At 61.1% G+C, this 14569-nt stretch overlaps 1 protein-coding gene across 1 annotated transcript in view; it reads right to left on the bottom strand.

Annotated features, from left to right (window-relative positions):
• Positions 1-966: 966 nt before the first annotated feature.
• GLT1D1 (glycosyltransferase 1 domain containing 1) overlaps positions 967-14569 on the bottom strand; it is a gene marked incomplete at its 5' end in the record, with an annotated part of 13813 nt that continues 210 nt past the window's right edge. Inside the window, 11 exons of the mRNA XM_079762934.1 lie at positions 967-1394; positions 1881-1979; positions 2390-2510; positions 3886-3929; positions 6306-6355; positions 7114-7209; positions 8884-8940; positions 10169-10205; positions 10976-11027; positions 12426-12531; positions 12959-13107. Coding sequence (XP_079619060.1) covers positions 1224-1394; positions 1881-1979; positions 2390-2510; positions 3886-3929; positions 6306-6355; positions 7114-7209; positions 8884-8940; positions 10169-10205; positions 10976-11027; positions 12426-12531; positions 12959-13107 — 982 coding nt within the window. The 3' untranslated portion in view covers positions 967-1223. The remainder of the gene's footprint in view (positions 1395-1880; positions 1980-2389; positions 2511-3885; positions 3930-6305; positions 6356-7113; positions 7210-8883; positions 8941-10168; positions 10206-10975; positions 11028-12425; positions 12532-12958; positions 13108-14569) is intronic.

Genomic DNA, 14569 nt, shown 5'->3' with positions numbered 1-14569 from the left:
GAGAGAAGCCCGGAGACCAGGGCCAGCGTGAACCACGTCCCTGATTCCGGCACCGCCTTCGGAGCCACCTCGTCAGCCGCGCACGGAGGGCCCGGCGTCTGCTTCCCGCAGATAACGCGCCGCACGGAGGGGCAGGCAGCCTCCCGAGGAAGGAACAGCAATGACTTCCCTGGATGGATGGCTCGGGGGGCGGGGGCGCTCTCTTCCCTCCTCCGTGAAACATTTCATTAGCGAATGCACCGCTGCGGCTGGTGACTAAACAGCTCCGGCAATTAAGCTGTTGTTCCCGGGGTGAGAGAGGCGCCGGCCGTGTGACGGCTCGCCGTGCTGTCTGCTGCCGGAGGGGGGGGGGTGTCTCCGGGGGAGGGCTGCTGGCGGCCCGGGGTGGGCGCCCGCTGTCACCCACGTCCCAGGCCACCGTGCTTCTCAGTCTGAGGCAGGGCCCCTGGGACATGAGGGACATCATCCATGGGCCACACAAAGCCGTTACCTTAAACATCAGCCTGGTACGCCCAGCCGGCCTGGCTCCGGGGTGGAGCCTCGACCTAGGAACCAGGAGGTCACGGGTTCGATTCCCGGTCAGGCAGGGCACAGGCCCGGGGTGCAAATTCCATCCCCACCAGCGGGGGGCGTGCAGGAGGCAGCCGATCCATGATTCTCTCTCATCACGGATGTTCCTCTCTCTCTCCCTCTCCCTTCCTCTCTGAAATAAATAAAATATATTAGGGGGGGGGGGAGAAAGAAAAGCATTCGTGGACACCTCTCCTTGGGACTTGGACTAGTGGTTGCGTTTAAATCTCTCTCTATTAGATGATGCTCAGGTGTCCGCGGCTCCTTTTAAAACCCTGGGGACAGGGCGGGGTCCTGGCGGGGGGCGTGGTCCCAGCAGTGGGCGTGTCCCAGCCGTGGGCGGGGCCTTACCTGCCTATTAACAACAGAGAGAGGAGCTTAGAAGGCTGCTGACGACGCACTTTATTCTCTTAAAAACATGCCCCTCACCCCGTACACGAGGCCGGGGTGCGCGTGGATATGAAGATGTACCTCGGTGGGTGGGACGTGAGGTACCACGGAGCCGCGCATCTGGGAGGTCAGGACCAGGGACAGCGTCCAGCTTCCTGCCCATCGGGGCGAGGCCAAGAGTCTCCTCCTTGCAGACTCAGCCGGCCGGGACAGGGGGCCTTGACCCCGGTGCCCGTCAGACGCGTTAAAAGAGGGGGCGCCGGTCAGCAGGCCGGCCGGTCCGCGTCCCCCTCGAGCGTGCGGACGAGGCGCTGGTAGGTGTCCCGCTCCGCCCGCCAGGAGTGGCGCGTCCTCACGTACTCCCTGCCCCGGGCCACCAGCTCGGCCCCCAGCTCGGGGTCGCGGACCAGCCTCCTGGCCAGCTGCACGAACTCCTGCCCGGGAGGAAGCCGAGAGAAACGGGGTCACTGGCGAAGGGGGCGGCCGAGGCGCCCCAAGCCCGGGTCTGCGTCAGCGCCTCGCCTTCCTCCGGGAGGACGGTGGCCTACAGGAGGGACGGCCGCCCGTACAGCCACGGGACTAGATGCCAGGTGGCTCCCCATTGCGTCCCCCCACATGGGCCCAGCGGAGTGGCCGTCCACCCAACGCCGGAGGCTGGGGGAGCCACGGGCACCCCGGGCCTGGGAAGGGGAAGGGCCTGGCTGGGGCCACCCTGCTCCGGGGGCAGGACCCGGAGGGGCCCTCTGTCCCCCGTTTCCCACACGCCCCCAGGTTTTATCTGGAGGGGCGTCCAGGGAGAGCCTGCTGTGTGTGGGGCCGCCCTGACCGTGACGGGGACGCTGAGCGCTGATGAAAACGTGCAAGATGTTGAGACACATGCAAACCATCCCGCCACGCGTACCCGGGAAGGACCCCGTTACCTGAGGATCGGAGAACAGCAGCCCCGTGACCCCGTGCTGGACCACGGCCGCGTTCCCCGGGATGTTCCTGGCCAGCACCGGCACCTCCAGGTCCATGGCCTGCGGGCGCAAGAGGAGCCGGTGGTGGGCGCTTTAAGAGCAGCTGCGTCCCGCCCTGGCTGCTTGGCTCAGTGGTTAGAGCATCTGTCTGCGGACTGAAGGGTCCCGGGTTCGATTCCCGGTCAGGGCACAGGCCCGGGTTGCAGGCTCGATCCCCCGTAGGGGGCATGCAGGAGGCAGCCGGTCCAGGATTCTCTCGCATCATTGAGGTTCCTCTCTCTTTCTCTCTCTCTCTCCCTCTCCTTCCTCTCTGAAACCAATTTAAAAAATGCATCCAGGAAAATAAAATAAATGAATCAACACATCGGTGCTGTCTGCCCTGAGCTCCTGGGGAAACGCGACTGTGTTTTTCGAGCTTGAGACGTGAGGGATTCGCCCGAGGAGGGGAGCGAGGGCCCGGGAGCCGTTACCTCCAGAATGGCCGCCGACATGCCCTCGGAGAGCGAGCTGTTGACCAGGGCGAGGCAGTTCTTCTCGGCCGCGTGCAGGTCGCCCTGGGGCATCTCGGGGAGCAGCCGCACCCCCGCCGACCTGCAACACACCGCGGGCGTGGAGTGGGAGGCGTTTCCACGCCGGGGCCCCAGGAGGGCTGGGCGGGGAGACACAGCCGCTGGCACGGCGGGAGGCGTTTCGAAGACGTTTAACACACGAGACACGCGCTCCCAGACACTGCGCGTCCGAGATAAGGGCTCTGCGTTCCGCCCGCGGGACCGAGACAACGACGCTTTTCTGACATTAACGCCGCCCTCGCCCGCCCTCCTGATGGCGACGTAACCGGTGAACAGAGAGAAACAGACACTGGGGTAGAAGAACGCAGCAATGCCCATGTCCCCGCCAGGAGTTGACAGTATTCAGTCCTGTGGGTTTTACCTTTAGTACACACGGAGTGGCCAGAGTATGATGATCTCTGAACACGTGATAATCTGGCCACTCCGTGTGTGTGTGTGTGTGTGTGTGTGTGTGTGTGTGTGTGTATAGGAGGTCCAGTGTATGAATTCGTGCATAGGTGGGGTCCGGCCAGCCTGGCCAGGGGGAGGGGACGTGGGCGGTTGGCCGGCCTGCCTGCTGGTCGAACTCCTGGTCAAGGGGACAATTTGCATATTAGCCTTTTATTCTATAGGATAGACACTGAGTGGCCAGATTAGTATGTGTTCAGAGATCATCATCATCTGGCCACTCCGTATATATATATATATACTGATTACAGAGAGGAAGGGAGAGGGAGGGAGAAACATCCATGATGAGAGAGCATCATGGATCGGCTGCCTCCTGCACGCCCCCCACTGGGGATGGAGCCCACAACCCGGGCCTGTGCCCTGACCGGGAATTGAACCCTGACCTCCTGGTTCATAGGTCGACGCTCCACCACTGAGCCACGCCGGCCGGGCAGCTTTTCTGTTTTTGTTTGTTTTCATTCAAGAATACTGACTCGCGTCCGTCCCCTCCGCTTCCCACCACTGCCGTGATTTCGGTACGTGCCCTCTCACCTCACGGGTCATGCTTTTACGTACCTGCATCTGCATCTGTGAGCAACGGAGACACCTGATCGCACACGGGGACACAGCAGTATGTCCCAGTCCCCGCTGCTGACCAGTAAGGGGGGGGCAGTAAGGTGGAGTGGAATCCTGGGGGGGGGGGGTCCATGAGGGGTGACCCAGAGGGGAGAGATGGTCCTCTGACCCTTGCCCTGTCCAGGGAGCGGCGGACGCTGCGGGCCACCTGTTTCCGGGCGTGTACGCGGGAAGTCACGGTGTCCGGGCCCCGCAGGACCGTCCGTCCAGAGGGTTGAAGGAGGAGTCCCGTGTAAAACGCTGGGACTCGTTGCCATGGAGACGTGGGGACGGGAGAGAGTGCTGGCCACGGGGGTCCCCCTCCCGCTAACTCCCCGCTCCCTCCCGATGCTCACCTCTCCACTTTGGCCTTGACCTCCCTCGTGAACACCGGATCGACCTGCACAGAGACCGAGACAGACGTGAGCGAGACTCCCGGGTCGGCTCTGCCCTGCCAATCACAGGGGCGGGGGGCGGGGGGCTTGAGAGAAGGTCCCGGAGAAACACACCCTCCCGTGGGCTGTGGGGTCCGAGACTGGAGCCCGGTGCAGGCCCCGGCGTGGCTACCTTTGGGGACCCTGTGTCGGCTCTCGGGGGGACCAGGGGCCTGTCCGTGCAAGGCTGCGGCGTGCACTTGTCACCAGGAGGCTGGTTTTGCTGCACAGCCCGCCCCCCCCCGCCCGTCCCCCGCCCCCCCCCACCCCCCGCCGCCGCTGTGTTATTAGCAGTGAATGCAATTGAACGAGAACTGACAGAATGTTCTTCGTCTGTGCAAGTGTGACACAACGTGTGAAACATTGGGACCCACACGGCGGCTTCCTGTTACTCCGGGAGCTGGGGGGGGGGGGCTGGGGGAGGGGGGATCTAGGGGGTGCGTGAAGGCAGAGCAGTTCCTGTCTCCCTCACACCTGCCAGCAGGGCTCCCAATGACAGCCCGGCCCAGCCCGTGGCATGCACACAGCGCTGTCCCTGTAGTTTATCACGCAGTTACTCTGTTTTCCAGAAACTTCCTGTGTGTGTGTGGGGGGGGGGGGGGGATGTTACCCCAAACCAACGACTGAGGCTGAGGGGTGCTTCGGTCTCGGGCGGTGGCCTGGCTACCTTGTGGGGGGAGGTGGCCTTTTCCTGGGTAAACCTCCCGTTTCCAGGGGTCTGAGAACACTGAGCAAAGCGTGGGGACCCCCCCCCCCCCGCCCCCCGCACACACACTGCATGCTTTGTGGGTCCCGCAGGAACCAAAAAACCCACAGAAGGAAAAATTGCAGAACCGGCGAGACCCTGAGCTGCGCGGAGCCCCGCTGCCTCCCCCCCCCCCTGCTCCCGTTGGTGCCCTGAGGTCACGGCGAGGTCATTCCTGCACGCAGCCCACGCACCCTCCACGCTCCCTGCTTGGCCGCGGGATGGGAGGATGTTGGGGCGCACATGCAAGCCTGGGACAGACGCCCCAGGAGGACAGGAAGGCCTCACTGCCCTGACACCCCATCGCCTGGGCACGACCGGAACCTGGAGCAGAGGGACCCCCAGGCGCCCCTGACTCCGGTCCCCGGGCAACAGCCAAGGTCGGGGCCGCACACCCGCCCGCCTGCCAGGTGAGCTCCTCCGTGCAGCGTGGCCCCCCGAGTCCCCTGCTCTGGGCTTGTCTGCTGAGTGGTTAGGGGAGTTTCCCCAGCAACCGGGGCCCCCCACAGGGCAGACAAACCCTCTCGGCTGTCTGTGACTCTTTTGCTGCGGCCCCTCCAGGTTTCCGCAACAATGTATCCCTGACGCTTCGTAGCAACAATGTATCCCTGACGCTTCTGCAACAATGTATCCCTGATGCTTCGTAGCAACAATGTATCCCTGACCGGCTTATGCAACAATGTATCCCTGATGCTTCGTAGCAACAATGTATCCCTGACGCTTCGTAGCAACAATGTATCCCTGATGCTTCCGCAACAATGCATCCCTGACGCTTCGTAGCAACAATGTATCCCTGACCGGCTTATGCAACAATGTATCCCTGATGCTTCTGTAACAATGTATCCCTGACTCTTCTGTAACAATGTATCCCTGACGCTTCCATAACAATGTATCCCTGACCGGCTTCCGTAACAATGTATCCTTGATGCTTCGTAGCAACAAATTCCCCATCAAGCTGCGTAAAGCCTCATACTCTGCAACGGGGGTCTAGTTTCCATTTATTTTTCATTTATTAAAAAATCTTGACCCGAGGATATTTTTTAAATTGATTTTTAGGGAGAGAGGGAGAGACAGAGAGAAACATCGATGTGAGAGAGACACATCCATGGGTTGCCTCCTGCACACGCCCCGACCAGGGCCCAGGCCGGGGAGGAGCCGGCAACCGAGGTCCATGCCCTTGACCGGAATCGAACCCGGGATCACTCAGTCCACAGGCCGACGCTCTATCCACTGAGCCACACCGACCGGGGCTAGTTTTCATTTTCAAAAAGGCAGACAGACTTGCCCTGGCTGGGTGGCTCCATTGGTTGGAGCGTTGTTCCACACCCCAAAAGGTGGCGGGTTCGATTCTCGGTCAGGACACATGCCGGGGGAAACCGATAGATGTCTCCCTCTCTCTCTCTCTCCTCTCTCCCCCCGCCCCATTTCTCTCTCTCAAAAATCAATAAAAACATCCTTGGGTGAGGATTTAAAAAAAAAAAAAAAGGCAAACAGAGTTTACTTACTCAAAGTGGACAAAATAATTCAGTCAGGAGAGCAACGTGCAAGCGCAAGCCCGCAGGGGTGTCCGGGCAGGCGTGCGCCGGCGTCTACTCACCTCAGGGCCGACGATCACCAGGTACACGCTGGGCTCCTCCTGGTGCCATTCTCGGGGAGGAAAGGGGGGAAGACACTTTAACAAGGGTTACAAGTCCCAGCGGGACACAAAGCCTCGTCGATGAGCCATTTCATCTTCTGGTTCTGTTCCCAGCCGCCCATTTAAACGAGGTGGGTTTAAAGGGTAAAAACGTTGACGTTTCTTGCTCTTGGGTACGTAGGATGGTCCTGGACCCTTACGCCTCGGCCCGATACCTAACTCACTAGGTGACTAGGAGTAACGAGCCCCCGAACGCGAGAGCACGGGGGCCGCCGTGAGCAGCGAAACTCCACGCCCATCGCACCGGCCCCCTGCCTGCCCGGAGCACGCCCGGTAACGTTCGTTGAGCCTCAGAACTCGGCTAATTTATACATACATATATATATATATTCTTACGGATTTCAGAGAGGAAGCGAGAGGGAGAGAGAGATGGAAACATCATTGATGAGAATCATGGATCGGCTGCCTCCTGCTCGCCCCCCACTGGGGATGGAGCCCGCAACCCGGGCCTGTGCCCTGACCGGGAACTGAACCCTGACCTCAGGTTCATAGGTCGGCACTCAGCCCCTGAGCGGGGCCGGCCGGGCTCCGCCCTCTTCTAGCTTCCCTCGGGGCCGGGGCACAGAACGTGAGAAACCACGACAGGTCCCACAGCGCTGTGGCTTTTCCGGTTTCTCCAAAGGAACGGCCCGGGGCGGTACTGCCGACCACGCAGAGGACGAGACGGGGACTCAGCCCCGGGCAGCCCGCAGGCCCCACAGCCACGTACCCGCGAAGGCGTCCACCAGGTACAGCGGGTCCTTGACGGGCCGGAGCCCGCAGATGAGCAGGAACACGTGTAAGGTGTCCGCACTTTGGGGGATGCCTGCGAGACGAGAGTTCGGGAGGTCGGTGGCCGCGCGGGAAGCTCACGGGGCCGTGAGGCGTGGCCAACGCTGGCTCTGAGGGCGGGGGTAGAGGTGGGGAAGCTGGGGGACAGGCGATGGGGGCGGAGGTGCAGGGGGAGAGGGAAAGCCGGGGTGGGGGGGTGGGAAAGCGGGGGGACAGGTGATGGGGACGGGGGTGCGGGGGTGGGGGTGGGGAAGCCGGGGGACAGGCGGGGGGGGGGGGCAGTCCAGGCGACAGAGACAGACAACCACATGGACGAGCGCAGACATCTGATCCTAAAACCCAGAGACGCCGATTCCTCCAGAACGTCTCACCCTAAAGCCACCCTCTGACCCGCCACGGGCGCAGCCACGCCCTCTCCCTGCACCCACATGTTCTGCAGACGTTTACAATGTTCAGTGCAACCTGGCCGCGCCCGGCCGCCGGCGGGGCTCAGGGGTCGAGCATCGACCTAGGAACCAGGAGGTCAAGGTTCGATTCCCGGTCAGGGCACAGGCCCGGTAGCAGGCTTGATCCCCAGCAGGGGGCGTGCAGGAGGCAGCCGGTCCACGACTCTCTCTCCTCATGGATGTTTCTCTCTCTCCCTCTCCCTTCCTCTCTGACATCAATAATATATATATTATTATATATATATTTATAAAATTATATATATATATATATATATATATATATATATATATATATATATATATATATATTTTTTTTTTTTTTCTTAAAGGGCAGCCAGCAGGTCTCCTGAGTGTTTTAAATCTCCGGCTGCCCCATCCATCACTCCCTGTGAGCCCGCGAGAGGACGGCCCTGGATGACAAACCCCGAGATGGATCCCAGCCCGAGGCCGCCGCGCGGTGACGCAGGGAAGATGGAGTGAGTGTGCGCCGGGCCGGCCGTGTAAGCCGGGCGCTGGGCGCTGAGGGATGGGGTGATGGAGCGACCCCCGTGACTGGGGTGATGGAGCGACCCCCGTGACGCCTAGGACCTCGCGCTCCGGCTGAGATGGATGAGGGCACCTGGGAAGTTATTTCTAATAAAATGCCGCACATTTTATTTTTCTTTCCAAAGGAGCTGAACACTGACATACGGTGCTTGCCCGAGGCCTGGTGTGAGAAGTTCGGAGTGAACACAGGCTGGGGTGCCCTCCTGCCTGCTGCCGGCAGGACGGGGGTTTTGCATTTTCCGTCTCCTCTCTGAAGTTCACGGCTGGACTGCATCTCCCCATACTCTCCCCCTCCCTCTCCCCTCCCTTCCCCCCTCCCCTCCCTCTACCTCCTCCTCCCCCTCCCTCTCCCCCTCCCTCTCTCCCTCCCCTCCCTCTCCTCCTCCCCTCTCCCTCCCTCTCCCCTCCCCCGCCCCACAGTAGTAGCCCTGCCTGGTCACCCCGGAGAGACATTTCAGGTTGAACAGAGGCGTTGCAGGCTTCCCGGGAGATACAGTCACAGCCCCGGCCAGTTTGGCTCGGTGGCCACGGCGCCTCCTCCTCTGCCGGTGGCTCTGCTCCCGGAGGAGGCGCCATGGCGGCACCAGAGGGGACAGAACCGCGTCCCCTCCTCTGGCCTCAACCATCCTGTCCCTCCCAGCCCCGCCCGCCGGGACCGGGAGCCCCTGGGACCCACAGCCCTTTCCTGGAACCGCCCGCCCTGCCAGGGCCCTCACCTGCGAGCTGGAGGAAGGTGCCCCACCGGAAGGCGGCGTTGGGAGCCGTGGCGATTCCTGGGCCGGGGGAGGGGGGGGAGTGGGGGGAGGGAGAGAGAGAGAGAATTAGTTCACGTCTGGGCCAGAGCGCCTCTGGGCCACAGGTTTGTTTCCTTAAAATCGCGTGTAAGGACCGGGGGGCGTGGCTCAGCGGTGAGCATCGACCTAGGAACCAGGAGGTCACGGTTCGGTTCCCGGTCGGGGCACAGGCCCGGGTTGGGGGCTCCATCCCCAGTGGGGGACGTGCAGGAGGCAACCAATCCATGATTCTCTCTCATCATGGATGTTTCTCTCTCTCTCTCCCTCTCCCTTCTTCTCTCTATAAAAATCAATAAGCACGTATTTTTTTTAAATGCTATGCGATGCAATAATAAGTTTTTGTTTGTTTTTTTAAATGTGTGTAAGTGGCAGGTTTCTAAAACATTGGCAACTAAACTCGGATCGTCCCGGGTAGAAACGACGTCCTTGTTCCCATCCCCAACCTCCGCTTCTCCAAACCGGACATGGCTGTCTGCCACGGGGTCACCCACTCAGACAGAGTCACCCTCACGGCTCTCTGGAAAATGGAACATGGACAGACACACGGGATCCCCGGGCAACACCTCCCGGATTATCTTTCCTTTATTTTTTAAAATATATTTTACTGATTTTTCACAGAGAGGAAGGGAGAGGGACAGAGAGTTAGAAACATTGATGAGAGAGAAACACCGATCAGCTGCCTCCTGCACACCCCCCACTGGGGATGTGCCCACAACCAAGGTACATGCCCTTGACCGGAATCGAACCTGGGACCCTTCAGTCCGCAGGCCGGTGCTCTATTCACTGAGCCACACCGGTCAGGGCTATCTTTTCTTCAAAACAGTTTTTGCCACTTACAGTTTACACTCAGTTTCATTTTGCTGTAGTTCAGGTGGACAGCATCGCGGTTAGACAAGCGTGTGTTTTACAAAGTGCCCCCCCCACCCGGTATTTCCAGCTCCCACCTGGCACCGACCAGGCCGGGATGGAGCCTGCCGCCAAGGCACAGGCCCTCGATCAGACCCTTCAGCCCTTGGGCCGGCGGCTCTAACCACTGAGCCCCCGGCCAGGACCATGTGTCTTCCATCTTAACGTCAGAAAGTAAAACGCGTCCGTTCGGTGAGTGGCTGCTCAGGACATCTCCGCCATCACATTCATTCATAAACCCTTCAGTCCGTGTCTCTCAGCGATAAGAATTTCCCCCCCAAATACATTTAGAAATTCTTACCTTGACCCTGGACACAGATCTTGCCCTTTGCATGAGGCTTTCGAAAGGAGGGAAGAGAGAAAAGAGAAACAAGTGAACTCACAGCCCACGACAACAGCTTTCTAGAAACAAGACGGAGGCCGTGAAAACAGGGAAATCTCCGTGAAAACGCGGCGAAGCAGCCTCGGGGACGCTCGCTTGGGACCAGCTCCTCCCAGCAGCAAGGAGCTGCCTCCTCCGCCGGGAGAGCCGGAGAGCCCCTCGGCACAGCGCCCGCCCGCCCACCCGCCAGGGAGGGGGCTCCGGGAGGACGTCCCTGCGATGAGGGGGACAGGCGGTCAGAGCCTCGTGGTGACTGGGTCAGCGGGAAAGCTACCGCAGCTCCAACCAGCACGCGCCAGTGACCGAGCACGTGGTGTGTGTCCTGAGCTGAAGCTGAGGGGATGGGGGGGCATTGAGGAGGAGATGGAGGAGATGCAGGAGGAGATGGAGGAGATGCAGGAGGAGAAGGAGGAGATGGAGGAGGAGGAGATGGAGGAGGAAGAGATGGAGGAGTTGGAGGAGGAGAAGACGGAGGAGGAGGAGGAGGGGGGGGGGGGGAGGAGGAGGAGGAGATGGAGGAGGAGGAGATGGAAGAGGAGGAGGAGGAGATGGAGGAGGAGGAGGAGGAGATGGAGGAGGAGGAGATGGAGGAGGAGATGGAGGACAAGAGAACACAATCTGTTGGGAGACAGAACACAGGCACCAGGACCGGGCTCTCCAGGGAAGGGTGCGGAGGGCCCCGTGAGGACTGCCCGCCCGGAAGCCTGGGGCCGCACGGACACGTACCCACTGCCGGCACGCGGCCGCCCTCATGGCCTCTGTGAACGCCACGGCGAACCTGGGAGGGAGCAGAAAGGAGGCCGTCAGGGAAGAGGCCACGCTCGTGCCCGAAGCCGCCCATGGAGACGGACCGTGAGCCGCGGCAGGAAGCCCCGCCGAGCGTGCGGTCGGCCGCTCTCGCCTCGCAAACTCTGGTTCCTGCGAGGAATGAGCGCACGAGGCTCCAAACTGCCAATGTCCTTTTTTTAGTGTCTATTTCTATTGATGTCAGAGAGGGAGGGAGAGGGAGAGGGAGAGAAACATCCCTGAGGAGAGAGAATCATGGATCGGCTGCCTCTTGCACGCCCCCTACTGGTGGGGATGGAGCCCACAGCCCGGGCCTGTGCCCTGACCGGGAATTGAACCGTGACCTCCTGGTTCACAGGGCCACGCTTAACCCCGGAGCCCCGCTGGCCAGGCCCAGACACCCTTAGAGGAGGGCTCCCAGCCTCAGGTGCAGGGAGGCCAGGAAACGTGGTCACGGGTTTCTCACGGAAATAGAAACCGGGGAGAACGCTGCGGGTGGAACCCCAGGTCCTCACTCCGACCTGAGGCCTTAGGGAACGCGGGAGCCCCCAAACCACAGGACACGGCCCACGGCACCCGGCTGTGACCTGCCAGACGGGAGGTCCGCGCGGCGTCCCCTGCCACGTGCTGCACATGCCCCAGCGGCGGGGCCGTGTCCGCCCCCCAGACGGTCCTCCGCGCGTTCGCTGGGCAAGAGCACGTGTTCCTGCCAGGAGCCTCCCAGGAGGATGTCCACGCCTTTTCCACGCGCCCCGTGTACACGCGACGTCATGACCAAACGCTCATTACAGAATCATGCTTTCAAGACAAAACCTCAGTGGCTGAGTGCCAACCTGTGAACCAGGAGGTCAGGGTTCGATTCCCGGTCAGGGCACAGGCCCGGGTTGTGGGCTCCATCCCCAGTGTGGGGCGTGCAGGAGGCAGCCGGTCCATGATTCTCTCTCATCCTTGATGTTTTTCTCTCTCTCCCCCTCTCCCTTCCTCTCTGGAATCAATAAAAATATATTTAAAAAAAATAAAAATAAATGTGCTAACTCAAAAAATAGAGAGAGGGGAACCGGATAAAGAATTACAGAAATTAGCCCGGCCGGCGTGGCTCCATGGTGGAGCATTGACCTATGAACCAGGGGGTCACAGTTCGATTCCCGGTCGGGGCACAGGCCCAGGCTGTGGGCTCCAGTCCCAGTGTGGGGCGTGCAGGAGGCAGCCGATCCATGGTTCTCTCTCATCATGGATGTTTCTCTCCCTCCCCCTCTCCCTCCCTCTCTGACATCAGTAAAAATACATCTTGTAAAAAAGCGTCAAATGAAAGAAAGAGGCGGCTTCATAGGGAGACGTGCTGCCTTCCTCGGTCTCCGTGTCACCAGCTCCCCCCACGGGCGCCACGCACCTGGCCTCTTCTAGGACTGTCCCCATCACACGGTGCTTGTCTCCCTGGTGCACGTCTTCATTCAGGTCCGTGCCGCCGAAGATGACCCCGAACGGGAGGCCGTGACCTGCGGGGGAGGACGGTGACGAGGGGAGCCCAGGCGGGCACCAGCCCTCCACCCCCACCCCCACCCCGTCCCGAAGCAGCAACTGGAAACCCACGTCCCGGGAACCCGGGAGTGGGAGTTGTGGTTGGTTTGTGTTTATTTTATTTTTTAAAACTTGTTTTTATTGGTTTCAGAGAGGAAGGGAGAGGGAGAGAGAGAGAGAAACATCCACGATGAGAGAGCATCATGGATCGGCTGCCTCCTGCACGCCCCCCACTGGGGATGGAGCCCACAACCCGGGCCTGTGCCCTGACTGGGAATCAAACCCTGACCTCCTGGTTCCTAGGTTGACGCTCGACGCCTGAGCCAGGCCGAGGGGCTGCGTGGCGTGTGTTACCGGACAATGTGGGTGCTCGGGGCTCCGGTGCCACGGCGGAGGGGGGCTCACCCTGCAGGAGCCGGCCGGCCCGGTAGAGGTGCAGAGCCAGGGCCGCCTGCACGGCCTCCGCCCGGATGAGGTCAGCGACGTCCGCGGGGCCCGCGAAGTCCTCGGCGTCCCTCAGGAGGCACACGTGGCCGGCGGCCTCCAGGTGGTCCCTGTGCGGGACGGGAACAGAGAGAGCGATGGGGGGACGGGAACACACCCAGGCAGCTGCCGGGATCGAGATCTCAAATCAGCCCGGCCAGCAGGGCTCAGGGGCTGAGCGTCGACCTAGGAGCCAGGAGGTCAGGGTTCAATTCTGGGTCAGGGCACAGGCCCGGGTGGTGGGCTCGATCCCCAGTGTGGGGCGTGGGGGAGGCAGCTGATCCGTGATTCTCTCTCGTCATGGGTGTTTCTCTCTCCCTCTCCCTTCCTCTCTGAAATCAATAAAGGTATATTGAAAATAGCCGAAAACGGTTTGGCTCAGTGGACAGAGCGTCGGCCTGCGGACTGAAGGGTCCCAGGTTCGATTCCGGTCAAGGGCATGTACCTTGGTTGCGGGCACATCCCCAGTGGGGTGTGTGCAAGAGGCAGCTGATCGATGTTTCTCTCTCATCAATGTTTCTGACTCTCTATACCTCTCCCTTCCTCTCTGTAAAAAAATCAATGAAATATATTTAAAAGAAAAAAAAAAGGAAGAAAGAAAACTGGAAAACTTCCCGGCAGGCAATTCCAGGAGGATCTACCTCCGCAGGGGCAGGACCTGGCCGGCGGGCGGTGGGGGGGTGGGGGTGGGTGGGAGGGGTGGGGGGGTGTGCCTTTGCTGACACCAGGTCCTCCGGCCCCTCCCTCCCCTTCCCTCCCCCCTCCCTCCCGCTGTTCCCTCAGGGCTTGTTTGCTCTCCTTTATCTGAAGTCTTTCCACCCCGATAAGAACACGTTCGGACACCGTGTCCCAGCTGGTGACAGTGAGAACCGGCGGTCCCCGCCCTCAGCGCGGAGCCCGGCTCTCAGCCACGTGGCACCGCCTCCATCCCGATGCCCACGGGCCGAAGGCCCCCCCCCCCCCCCCCCGGACTCCGGACACGGATGGCAGAGCCCAAGCCGCTTCCCGGGGCCGAGTCCCGCCCTCCGCCCTCAGGAGCTGGCAGACCAGAGTCCGGGAGTCCTGGCACCGGAGAGCCTCTGGCAGCGCGGCCTGGGGCAGGGGCAGGGACAGGCCGCCTGGCGAGGCTCAGGGTTGAGTGTCGACCTCTGAACCAGGAGGTCACAGTTCAGAGGTCACGGTTCAATATCCTGTTGGTGGGCTCCATCCCCAGTACGGGGCGTGCAGGAGGCAGCCAATCAGTGATTCGCTCTCGCCATGGATGTTTCTCTCTCTCTCTCTCCCCCCCTTCCTCTCTGAAATAAATAAAAAGTAGATATATAAGAAGATATAGAACAGGGGATGGAAAACCTGTCCTTGAAATGGCCGGAGAGTAAATATCGTTGGGTTTGTGGACAGAGGGCCCGTGTCCCCCCCCTCCCCCCCACTGGGCGGGGGTAATGGGGGACGTCGCTGCTCCCCCGGACCTGGCCGGCGAAGCTCAGCCCTTCCATCTCAGCGCACATCCACCATAACCACAACTCTGCGCCCCAC

The sequence above is a fragment of the Cnephaeus nilssonii genome (assembly GCF_951640355.1).
Source record: "Cnephaeus nilssonii genome assembly, chromosome: 22".
NCBI lineage: Eukaryota > Metazoa > Chordata > Mammalia > Chiroptera > Vespertilionidae > Cnephaeus > Cnephaeus nilssonii.
The sequence above is the reverse complement of the archived record's forward strand: the minus strand, read 5'-3'. Positions and strand labels throughout refer to the sequence as shown.